This window comes from Mesoplodon densirostris, chromosome 11, assembly GCF_025265405.1.
Source record: "Mesoplodon densirostris isolate mMesDen1 chromosome 11, mMesDen1 primary haplotype, whole genome shotgun sequence".
Classification (NCBI taxonomy): domain Eukaryota; kingdom Metazoa; phylum Chordata; class Mammalia; order Artiodactyla; family Ziphiidae; genus Mesoplodon; species Mesoplodon densirostris.
The window spans coordinates 10,912,832-10,925,481 of NC_082671.1; the positions used below are offsets into that span (position 1 = coordinate 10,912,832).

Below are 12,650 nucleotides of genomic sequence, written 5' to 3' on the forward strand. Positions count from 1 at the left end.
TTATAAGACTCTTCTGAAGAAATTAAGGGATCAAAAGCTTAAACAAAATCTGATTGTGAGACTTTACTTCTAGAGAACTACATATTTCCCTTTATACAGAGTCTGATTACTTTCTGAAATGTGTTTCTTTCCATTACTTTTGCAGAGTTGACACTTCTTAGAAAATTGGCTTCTGCCCTAAATGCTTCTCTTTTATCAGCCACACAATCTCTCTCTACTGGGCAGAAGCAACATAGAGAAACAAGAACATGTTGCTTTGTCTCAAAGAAAATTACTGTTACATTTTTCATACCCAAGGAGTAACCGTTTTGGACAAGTTACTAGGTTTGTAAATACAGTTTTAAGCCCCTTTATGTTTAAAATAACAACCCAAATCCTGGTAAAAGCTTGCTTGTACATTCTGAACCCAGAACAAATGCACCATTTTAGGCCAATCCAAAAGATAACCCTTATGCTTCAAAAGTTGAGCCAACACTAATTAAATCTTCTTGAGGGTGTGTTTCACCACATTACCTCAGAGTGGTTTAATTAAACTGAAATTAGGCTTCTGTCACTTCTAAAATCTACCTCCAAATCTGAACCCGAGTCTCCAGTGGTTTCAGCTGCTTCAGCCACATTGTGGTATGGATTTAACATTCTGAGGCATTCCCAAATACTGCAAACCACACTGAGCATACGGGCTACAACAGGAAACAGATGTGGGTTAACCAGAACATTATCTTCACAGAGAGGAGGTAATGGCAAACCTTCTGCAGACATCACATCCGGTTTTTTTGAGCAGTTTCATCAGCCCATTAAATGCCAAGGCAGGATTACCCATGAAATCCTGGAATGCAGCCAGTCTACTACCAAAGTTGCTGCTATGCAAATTCACTTGACTGGACATGTTCAAGAAATAGATGACAACAGGACAACCAGGCACCCATCATAAAATGAACTGGGAATGCTATCAAGTTCCAAAAAAAGAAATGCAAATGAACCATTCCTCTTATACTGTTCCAGCCAATATCCAAAACAAGTAGTAAATTAGAAGTTTATATATATATATATATATATATATATATATATATATATATGAGAGAGACAGGTATCGTTGGGGGCTGCTTCATATACTTCATAGCTTATAAAGTATAATTTCATAGAAATGGCATTTCTGAAAACTATATCGATGGAAATAACATTTCAGTCATGCAGAATCTCACTGTGGTGAAAAGGAAAGAGAAATGCTTTGCATCCAGTAGGGGAAGCAAAGGGACGCCATGCACCTGTTTAAGAGAGCAGTAACGGCAAATTCGGTGCTGCATTTAAAGCCTTTTAACCTACTTCAAAACATATTATGTCTGAGTAAATACAAGTGATTTTTAATATGGAAAGGAAAAGTATCAAACTTGCACTAGGTAGTTTCATAATATTTTTTCAAGGAGCCGTGCTTAGAATATTAAACATTTGCAGTTACTATGCTCTTTTACAGATAGAGCTACGAATTGCTATTGTGACCAAAGCATTCTAAAACATGAATTACTCAGGAAAACTATAAAATTGAGAACAGATTTTCAGCTGAAGGTATCACTATGATGAAAACCAACACCACCTTAGTCAATACTCAAATGCTTCATGAGACACTTGTGAGAACCCCACTGTCCTGGAGCCTTTAATAAACCCTAAGGGAAACACATTAGCATATTAAAAAGGGAAAAATGCTCCCTTTCCTCTCATTCTTTTCAAGCACAACTAACATATATTTGGAGTCTTAGTAGGAAAAAAAAATCAACTCTAACATCTTAGTATTAAGACAAATTACTCAAGTACCAATGAACACGCCTTATGCCCAGATATTGGTTTTTAAATACTATTCTTCATTAAAAAGAACCATGGCTCCTTGGCATGGGAAATAAAGAGAAAGCTGGAATATGCTGTTGTTCCAAAAACTGTTTTAAAAATGATGGGGGCTCCTTACAAAATTAAAATTAAATTACCATATGATTCAGCAATCCTACTTCTGGTACATACCCAAAAGAATTGAAAACAGGATCCCAAAGAGATATCTGCATACTCATGTTCACTACAGCAGTATTCACAATAGCCAAGAGGTAGAACCAACTTAAATGTCCATCAACAGATGAATGGATAGAGAAAGTATGGTATATACATACAATGGAATATTATTCAGCCTTAAAAAAGACAGGAATCCTGTCACAGACCACAACTCAGATGAACCCTGAGGACATATGCTAAATGAAATAAAGCCAGTCACAAAAAGATAATACTGCATGATTCCACTTATATGAGGTATCTAAAGTAATCAAACTCTTAGAAACAGAAAGTAAAATGGCAGTTGCCAGGGGCTGGTGGGGAAGCAGTCGTTCAATAGGAAAGGAGATTCAATTTTGCAAGATGAAAAAGTTCTACAGATCTTGCAGAACAATGTGCATATAATTAGCAGTACTGTACACTTAAAAATGGTTAAGATGGTAGGTTTTATGTTATGTGTTTTTCACCACAATTTAAAAAAAAGAAAGATGAAGGCATGTCAAAAGGACACGGAATCACCTTGAAGGTGCTCCTAATGCCAAGTCTGGAACACTTTTTGCAATGATGTAATGATGATAATGAAATACAGCCTGTAGAATAAACTGAACATCCATGGGCTTATATATATACATATGCATACATATGTGCATACATATATATATGAATAATTGAATAAATACGAAAGGGGACACCTCTTCCTTATGGGAGACTTCCAATTAATATAACAGGAATAATGGAAATGGTATCAGTGTTCATTTCCTGGTGTTGATCACTACTCTATGAGTATGTAAAATGAACCTGGGTGAAAGTTTTATTACTCTTGCAAATTTTTTGTTGAAGTCTGAAATTATTTCAAAATCTACAGTCTAAAACAGAGGCAGCAGAACTCAACACAGAAAGTTCTGTATTAGGAACCAGGAAACAGGAATTCCATTGTTTTCTTCATAAATAGCAGGTTCTGTGACCTTTGACAAATAAAAGAAGCTAACTGATCAAAAAGCAACAAACACTGCTGAATTCTGGGAAGAGAAACCTGGGATAGAAAGAACAAATGTTTGTGTAAGTATATGACACTACCTAGAAACCATCTGATAATGTCTAAACCATCTGAACATGGCTTTTTCCCCAAAGACAACAACACTTTGAAAACCCATGAAACTCTGTTTGCTTATTATCTATAGACTAATGAAATCTACTGTGGCAGAGAAGGGTTTGGGATTTTTTCCCCATATTTTAAGAATAACACTGTAACTAAAACACAATAGTACTGTTATAAATCTCAACCAGACATAAAGACCAAGGCATAAATCAATCTAAAATCAAAAATAAATGAACATTTAACTTTTTAAATGTCTAAAGCTAAGTGAAAGAAGCCATACTTATAAGGCAACATACTGTATGATTCCATTTATGCAAATCTAGGTGCAGAGGTTGCCGGAGAGTGGGTGTGGGGAGTTGAAAATAAAGGGGCAGCACAAGGCAGTTTTTGTGATTGATGGAAATGTTCTGTATCTTAATTGTGGTGGTGGTTACATGACTCTATGCACTTATTAAAACTTATAGAACTGTACAAAAAAATCAATCAATCAACAACAAAAACAAAAAACTGAACAGGGGCTATATTAATAGCATAAAGCCTCTAATTTCAGTCCTACTTACAAGCTCTACAAGCCTGGCAGATCTCAGAAGCTCAAAATTATAAATGAAATAACAAAATACTAATCTATTGAAAATCTCAGCACTATAAAAGGGATTCTAACTCCTTCCCTCAGATTATTATTTCAGATCAAATCTACCAAAAAAAATCATAGTACAATGAATGAAGAGTTTAGGAAATCTATTAAGAGTTCAACAAAAAAATTACAGGGCCTGCATTATAATATTCTCAACATTTTAAAATTGTAAGCTACACTTAAAGTGGAAAAAAATGAAGGAGAATCCTTTGTTTGTTATGGATAACTTCAGCAATGACTATTACACAGAATCCTTAAATAGCTGGTGATAAATTAAGTTGAAATAAGAAGTTAAAATACTTGTTATTGTTAACATTGCTCTATGTTTTGCAAATTACCTCCCAAGAAGTCCGAAAACTGTGGTTCTTGCCATTATATTATTTTTTACCCTTTCGAAACCTTCTAAAAACAGTAAAAATAAAATCTCTATGACCCCTTTGAAAGTATAGTAGTTTCCCAGCTACAGGGAAGTAACCTCCTGAAAAATAATGTTTTACATGGACTCCATTAACATTTACATGTTTGGCAAGCTTCAAACAACAGTTTTAAACATTTATTTAAACCCACCATGCATATTAATAATGGAGTAGCCTGCATACAGGTCAACGCAAAATCTAAATGAATAGCTTACCGGAAGTCGCTATCAGTAAAACTGAGTTACTAAAGATATTGAGCCCCCAATAGGCAAGTTTTCTTTAGGTGACAGGAATTAAACGCACAGTAAATAAGGAAAAATTTAAAGAAAAAAAGGAATTAAAGGCACAGTAAATAAGGAAAAATTTAAAGAAAAAAGAAAACAGTCATGTCATCTTCAATATAGATTCTCTTTTAGCAACTCTCCCAAAGTATTTTATTTGCTTTTAACCTATGACACGCAGTTAATATAAAAAACATCAGAAAATGTTATAACTGGAAAGAACCTAAAGATCACCTGGTTCAAATGACCTCATTGGCCAAAATACAAAGACCAGAGATTATGTGAATTATCTAAAGTCACCGAGTTAAATGGCAAAATCAAACAAGACATAGATCAGGGTCTAACATTATAAAATGTTTCAACAGAACATCTAGAGATTACCTCGATAAAAACTAAACACTAGGGCTTCCCTGGTGGTGCAGTGGTTGAGAGTCCACCTGCCGATGTAGGGGACATGGGTTCGTGCCCCGGTCCGGGAAGATCCCACATGCTGCGGAGCGGCCAGGCCTGTAAGCTATGGCCGCTGAGCCTGCGTGTCCGGAGCCTGTGCTCCGCAACGGGAGAGGCCACAACAGTGAGAGGCCCGCGTACCGCAAAAAAAAAAAAACAAACAAAAAACAAAACACTGTTATAAACCGTAAAGAGGATGACCTCTCTTCTCAAGAAAGTAGGACACTGAAATCAGCACTCTTACTTCAGGGGTACAAAAACCAAAGGAATAAAAAAGGTACTTCTAAAATAATCAGACTGTAACTAAAAACAGCTCCCCACATATTAAACGGTTTTATACTAAAACATGAGGCCAAAAAGTATAATAGCAGAACATTAAAAAAATAATCCAAGTGCAAGTTCAAACTTGGTCACTAAAATGCTTTCTAAGTACCAAATGAACAGATTATCCTAATTTACACAGATAAAATTATACTAACTCCAAATTGAGGCAACTGCATCTTGTTTGGTGAGGCTCCAGGGTTTGTTGTGCCAGTTCAGGAAAATATGATTACACCTATCATCAAGCAAGTTTCTCTCATTATAAATATGTGCAATAATTTTTTTAGAGCCAGACAAAGTAGAGTAGATAATGAGATGACAGAGCATACAACTGGACCATGTACTACTCTGGCTGCTATAGATGATAACAAGTTCAACAATGTTGTTAGAATTGTAGATCAACAAGTAACCTTCAAATAGGAGTTCAAAGATAGATATAATCATAAGATACACCCCAATCAGAAACAAGATGATAGCCCATGTTTACAACTCAGTGAATACAGGCTCCAAATCCAGGTATTCTGTTGAGCTGAGGAATCTAATAATGGAATTTATCAAAATCATTCTTCCATTATTATATGTCAAGAAGATGTGGGGAAAAATATATATTCATATATATACATACATATAGCATGGTAAAGTACTAGGAATGGGCAAAGATTCAGGTATTTAAGTTATCCTGAACATTTCTCTAAAACTAAAAGTAAAACCAATTTTAAGGAACACTTATAAACTGGCAAAGATTCAAAAGGAAGAACTTGTTGGTACTTGTCATACACTCAGGAGAGCTTTATCTCAACAACAGGTGATTATATTATTATAATTTCTTAAGGAGGAATTAATCTTAGAAAAAACAATTAAGAAAAACCATCATAAATGGGTCCTTGTGTGTTTTAACAGACTTTCACAATACACAGGCTAAAGACGCCAAAGAAATTACTTTTAAAAAAATGTGAATGCTTGGGAAACAAATTTCTTTATAAGAGTACTGATTAAACACAGGAAGTTGTCATGAGAGGAAAATACAGCCCTGCAGTTTCAGGCTTAGAATATGAAATAGAACATTCACCAAATGTGAAGTTTTCAGCACACATCTTACACAATAATACCATCTTTATTCAAAAATGTCTTGGTACTCAAGGTTCTAATCATCCGTTTCTGTTTCCCAACAAAATTGTGCCAGGTATAATTAGATTTGGACAAAACTACCTATGGACACTGTTCTCTAAAATAGGGAAATTTACAATAAAAGAGATGTGAAATAATTCTACATGTCCTTGAAGTAAACAAGAAAAACCTCCCTCTTTACCTACAACCACTAGGTGTTGCTGCATTTGTCAGCATAAGCTCAGAAATGAAAAGGGGAAAAAAATGAATAAAAAGTATATAATGAGGGCCTCCCTGGTGGCGCAAGTGGTTGAGAGTCCGCCTGCCGATGCAGGGGATACGGGTTCGTGCCCCGGTCTGGGAGGATCCCATATGCCGCGGAGCGGCTGGGCCCGTGAGCCATGGCCGCTGAGCCTGCGCGTCCGGAGCCTGCGCGTCCGGAGCCTGTGCTCCGCAACGGGGGAGGCCACAACAGTGAGAGGCCCGCATACCGCAAAAAAAAAAAAAAAAAAAAAAAAAAAAAAAAAAAAAAAGTATATAATGAGAAAGTAAACTGTGAGAAAATTTCAGCTATGACAATATTATTATTTTCAATAAAACCAGGGACTGAACACGCATTAACTGAAAATGTTTTTAACTTATAAATTATCTATGATATGTCTTCACTATTGGTAAGCAGTACTGCAGGCCCTGAGTACAACCAATGTTTCTGGCAGTTAAAATGGACCAAGAAAAATGAGAATAGTGTTAAGACACAATGTGCTTCTGCCTACTGCAGGGTCTTATAAAGTTGAAATAAAGGCTTGTTTGATGTTCCCCAACCAGAAAAAAGAAAATGATCCTTTCTGCTAATGCTTTAGTATTTATTATCAGGAAGCCCCAAAACACCACAGTAACACTTGGGTGGGGAGTAGAGGGCATCCCAGTGTAGACAAGTGAACTAGAAGCTCGTATGTAAAAGGTGATGAAATTATTTCAGCATAATGAAGAAACGTAAACAAGTACCAGGAAGTACCTTTTAAGTAACACCTACAGTTAAGTGGTCACTATCAGTTGAAAAGTAGGGAAATCAGACATATCCTCACAAACACATTCTTATATTAAAGCACCAGCCAACACGATGACTTTCTTTTTTAAAAAAAAAAATGTGACATCATCAGCAATTCCCTATGTACCATCCCTCTCTGCGGAATTGGTTACAGACCTCAGGTAAACCTATTTATTCTTTCTTGCAACTCTGTACAACAGAAGTCGAGTCTGAAACCCAGAGCTCCCCATTAATTTTCTCTGGTTTCCCCAATCCTCAGACCCAGCTCCCCAATATTCAGCATCTGGTTACATCACCACTTAGCAAAAAAAGTGAGTGAGAACCTGATCTAAGGAATCTCCACTGAGGGAGCAGAGAGCATAAGCGAATGAACATTTTAAGCTCTTCCCATAAGATCCACTCAAAACACAAGAGTTTACTATGCCTTACACTGCTACATAATTTGTCAAATACCTATCTTTTCTTCCCAAATGTACTGGAAACATATATCCCAAGTAAACTCTAAGTCTTTCAGAAGATAATAAGGCCACTACAACCATAATTTAATATTTTCTTATAGTCCCAGGAAAAAGTACCTTTCATTCTTGGGCATGACAAAAGTGGGGAAGCTTTCCTAAGAGAAGGGGAGTAGCAAGGAGCATGTGACCTAGACTAGGGTCCGATCAGCACCGAGGATCAGCTGATACATAACAAGAGGCTAGCAAGTAATCCTAGAAAAAGAAGCATTTTTAAAATTCTCTGTCTTCCCAAAAGTTTTAGTAGACCTACTACTGAGTAAAGCAAAATGAAAAAGCTGGTGGTTACAGATGCTCCTATAATCACTACTAGTCTCAGAGGGGGAAACTAACAGTTTTTCTCCCTCAGTTATGCAATATGAAGAGCTGTGCTCTTTCCTTAGTTTGCCATATACCAGCAATTTTACATATCATCGTAAATTTGAGGGTAACAGATAACAATATCTGCTCTCTTTATTTCCCAGATGTGTCTGCAAAAAGAATTTTTTTTTTTTTTTTTTTTTGCGGTACGCGGGCCTCTCACTGTTGTGGCCTCTCCCGTTGCAGAGCACAGGCTCCGGCAGGCTCAGCGGCCATGGCTCACGGGCCCAGCCGCTCCGCGGTATGTGGGATCTTCCCAGACCGGGGCACAAACCCGTGTCCCCTGCATCAGCAGGCGGACTCTCAACCACTGCGCCACCAGGGAAGCCCAAAAGAAATTTTTTTTACATTGTAACTGTAATTAAAATTACAAAAGCACTGAATGTTCAATTAGGGAAACTTCATCAGAATCTCAGGGGAAAGAATGAGGGGAGGTCACTGGGTGTATAATTTGGTGGAAGTAGATGTATCACTAACCTCAAATAATCTGTCAAAAGGGGGACAAAGAACAAATAGCAGCTGTGTTCCAGTAATCCTGGAAGAAGAGAAATGGATCTGAAAGGTAAGTTTAAGGATGCTGGTACAAGTCAAGGAGGAAGGAAATAAGAAGTGAGAAAGCAAATGACACCACTTATATACATATACACAGCTCAAAAGGCCAGAACTAATACTAATTTTAAGGCCTACTGCACTTCCTGCAAACTAAGAAAATAAATCCTGTAAAATGAATATTATATATTGTTATATAATGTGTATTCATTTTTATTCTTAAACACTGTCATTCAGAACCTCCATAAATTCCCATTTCTCTACCTGAATCCCTCCTGAACTATTTGTGATTTTGAATGAATTTCTATATCTAAAGTGCTAAAAGTGACCTGCAGTAGGGAAAATAAGACTTGAAAAATTCCTAGAAAGAAACAAATGTTTTATTTATAATCTAATCAGTCAGTCATAGTAAGCTAAGAAAGATCAAATACAGAATTTTTTAAATCCCTATAAAACAATAAATCACGTGTTCTTCCATGATGTAAATTATGTGCTCTTTCCTTATGTGCAGACATTCCTCTGGGACACATGGACTTAAACTATTTTTCTAAGAGTAGTATACCTATACACTCATGTATAGTCCACAGCTGATCAACAATTCACATTTGTGAACTGGATGGGAATGTTGTGAGATTTGTACTCAAGCCTACCCAAGTGAAGCTAATAGCCTGTCTGAAAAGTGAACTCATAACCTTTGTCTCATTAGCACTGCACTCCAGCTGCTAGATTCAAACCTAACTTGGATTTAAAGGGGGTGGGGGCAGTGAAACACTAGCAACAGGGAGAAAATTTATATAGTCAAGTCTATGCATAATTTTCTATTAATGGAAACCAGCTGCAAGAGTTGAAGATGGTTTTCAGTATTTAAGCCTGGTGGAATACTAATGGGTTTTTTCTATTCCAATATTCCATTCTTAAAGGAAGGCCCTTTAACTCATTATTCCCTCAGAGTCCCTGACATTCCTAAGAATCACCTTTCTAAAGTAACTGCTCTAGAGCCCAAATTATCTATCTATTGCGAGATGTGTGCTGTGCCTTTAAAAAGCCATTCAAAGCTATTCCTTATATGAGAAGTCATGTGTTTTCCAAAGAAATATTGTGATCAAAACTCCATTTTAAGTATGTGATTCACAAGACCTCTAGCAATTCAAAGTTGTAAAGTTAGACTTCACAATCAATTATCAAGGATATATGCTCTTCACAAAACAATGTGATAAAATAGTCACATATTCACATATGGTGGTTGTTTCCACCGTAATTCTATTCTGATTGCCCTTAGTTCTATCATTTGGAAAATATTTCCCCCAAGCTTTGGCTGATTAATTTTTCTCCCACACAGCTCATAAATCAATTTAAAAACCGTCTGCATGTAACCATCGTAATAGTTAATATATGCCACCACCTGCCCCAACACCATCACCAACACAAAGTATATATGCATGTATGGGCTTTGTTTTCCTGACGACGACTATCAGCTCTTTCAGTCTAGAGCTTATATAATATTTGGTTTGTGCAAACTGCCCCTAGGAAATTCAGGCAGTGGTTTTACCCATAATGAGAAAAATCATTCACATAAGCTTTTAAGACTAGAAATACATGAATACCCATTTCTCATGCCAGTGTAACTCAGAAATTTTATGGTTAGATGGAAGAAAACACGCAATTCCTAGAATCCTAAAGGTTGAATAAAATTTCTATGCAAGATACCTCTGGCACCCCAGTGAAGATGCAAGAATATCTGCACCAAATTACCATTAACTCAAAAACCATTATAAAACTGGTTTCAAAATGAAAAAGCAAGAAACAAACCTCAATTTTGTCTGTTTTGGCATCTCCCCAGTATATTTTGCCTTCATCATAATCCAAGGCTAAACCATTTGGCCAACCAAGAGAAGTGTTAACCAACACTACTCGATCAGAACCATCCAGAGCTGCTCGCTCAATTTTCGGGATTTCTCCCCAGTCAGTCCAATACATGTACCTACAGAAGTACACAGAATATGAGCTAAAAACAGATAATAAACTGTAACTTTCAGATATCCTAAAGGTGAGATCAACCCCTCTTTTACACTGATTACCCGTTAACACCACAGAAGGAAAAAAAACATAAGACAAACATATGAAGAGTATGTCTAAGACATTTACAACAGCAGTATGTAAGCCTGTAGAAAATTTTCAGATGAAACAGTTTTCTAGAACTGATAATGCCTCCCAATAATGATATTCTACTTTCAGTTGTTTTTTTCAAAATATTTTGTAGTCCTTCCCAGGAGCAGTCCTCTCTTTCTTGCTGGCTTGTCATCTCTGACACAAAAAGGTTAAACAAGTAGTAATATTCAGATGGCAAACTGATTTCCCCAAATAACTAACTCTTCCTGTAGCACTAAGTGATTCTTGAGGCTCCTGAGAATTTAAGGGGCTTGAAGGCATTGGTATGCACTGAGGTGTAATAATTTGTCATTATGTTCACCCTCAGGATGAATCTCATAGTAACGAACAACACTGGTGAGTATGTAGAAAGCTGTGTTTCCCTGGACCATCGTCAGGGTGTTATAGCCAAAAAAAAAAAAAAAAGACTAGGCATAAAGCTACATGGCCTGACCAAGTTTTGGAAATCAAATCATTTATATGTTTGGGGACATACAAAAAGTAAGACATAGTCTTTACCAAGTCGTTCTGGAAGTACTGAAAATGAGATGAAATTAAATTTTCTAGGGGGGAAGAGAAAGAGCTCTGAAAACAACTTCTTTCCACAATTTTCATGGTCATGATGCAACCTCGGCAAAATCTACAGCCAACACCCAAAGTCAGCAAGCATGGACTTAATTTAGAAAGAAAAAGTATTCAAAACATTCAAGGAAAAAAACTAGCAATTCTTTAACTTGAGATTTTATTCCAATCACTATATTCTAAAAATGGACAGTCGTTGAAGAGCTATTTATTGGAAACCAACATATACTTCACATTGTTTTTCTCAATGTTTCTAGGAACCTGTAAAAAAACAGCAACACCTGGCAAAATTTTCTATCAGGAGAGCCTCTTACCCAACCATAGGATCTAACACAATAGCCCGGGGTTCCTCTAAGTCCTCTGAAATCAAGATCTTCCTCATGGTCCCGTTGAGCCTTGTCACTTCTATCCGATCAGTGCCAGTGTCTGTCCAATAAAGATTTCGAGCAACCCAATCAACAGCAATACCATCAGGATGGGCGATTTGAGCAGTGACCACAAACTGACTGCCAGATCCATCTATGAATGAGCGGCGTATGGCCCTCACTTCATCATCAGTCCAGTAGATATAGCCTTCCACAGGATCATAATCTATGGCAATGGCATGACGGATGTCTTCCAACTGTAGAACAATGTCTGTGAAATCTGGTGTATCCAAAGAGATACGTCTCAAATCTGTCCTTCGGGCTAGAAGCAGTAATTCAGTGGCACCTAGAACAACAAAGTGAAAAAAATGAAGAAAAAATTGAAACCCAAAGGCAAAATTTAGTTACTCTAAATAAAGAATGCAGAACTTCTTCAGGAATTGAAAAGCAGTTAGTATAAAAGGATACTAAGGGGCTTCCCTGGTGGCGCAGTGGTTGAGAGTCTGGCTGCCGATGCAGGGGACGCGGGTTTGTGCCCCGGTCTGGGAAGATCCCACATGCCGCGGAGCGGCTGGGCCTGTGAGCCATGGCCGCTGAGCCTGTGCTCCGCAACGGGAGAGGCCACAACAGTGAGAGGCCCGCGTACCGCAAAAAAAAAAAAAAGGATACTAGGGTCTATTTAGGGTGGAAATGGAAAGTAATGCAGTAAAACAGAAGTAGCTCGACTATGAGATCAAGCTCTAT

At 37.2% G+C, this 12,650-nt stretch overlaps 1 protein-coding gene across 1 annotated transcript in view; it reads right to left on the reverse strand.

Moving 5' to 3' along the window:
* The window catches only part of LRP6 (LDL receptor related protein 6), a 183,878-nt gene that overhangs the window by 56,739 nt on the left and 114,489 nt on the right, over positions 1-12,650 (reverse strand). The window contains exons 6-7 of the mRNA XM_060112041.1: positions 11,856-12,252; positions 10,621-10,792 (exon numbers count right to left, since the gene is read on the reverse strand). Coding sequence (XP_059968024.1) covers positions 10,621-10,792; positions 11,856-12,252 — 569 coding nt within the window. The remainder of the gene's footprint in view (positions 1-10,620; positions 10,793-11,855; positions 12,253-12,650) is intronic.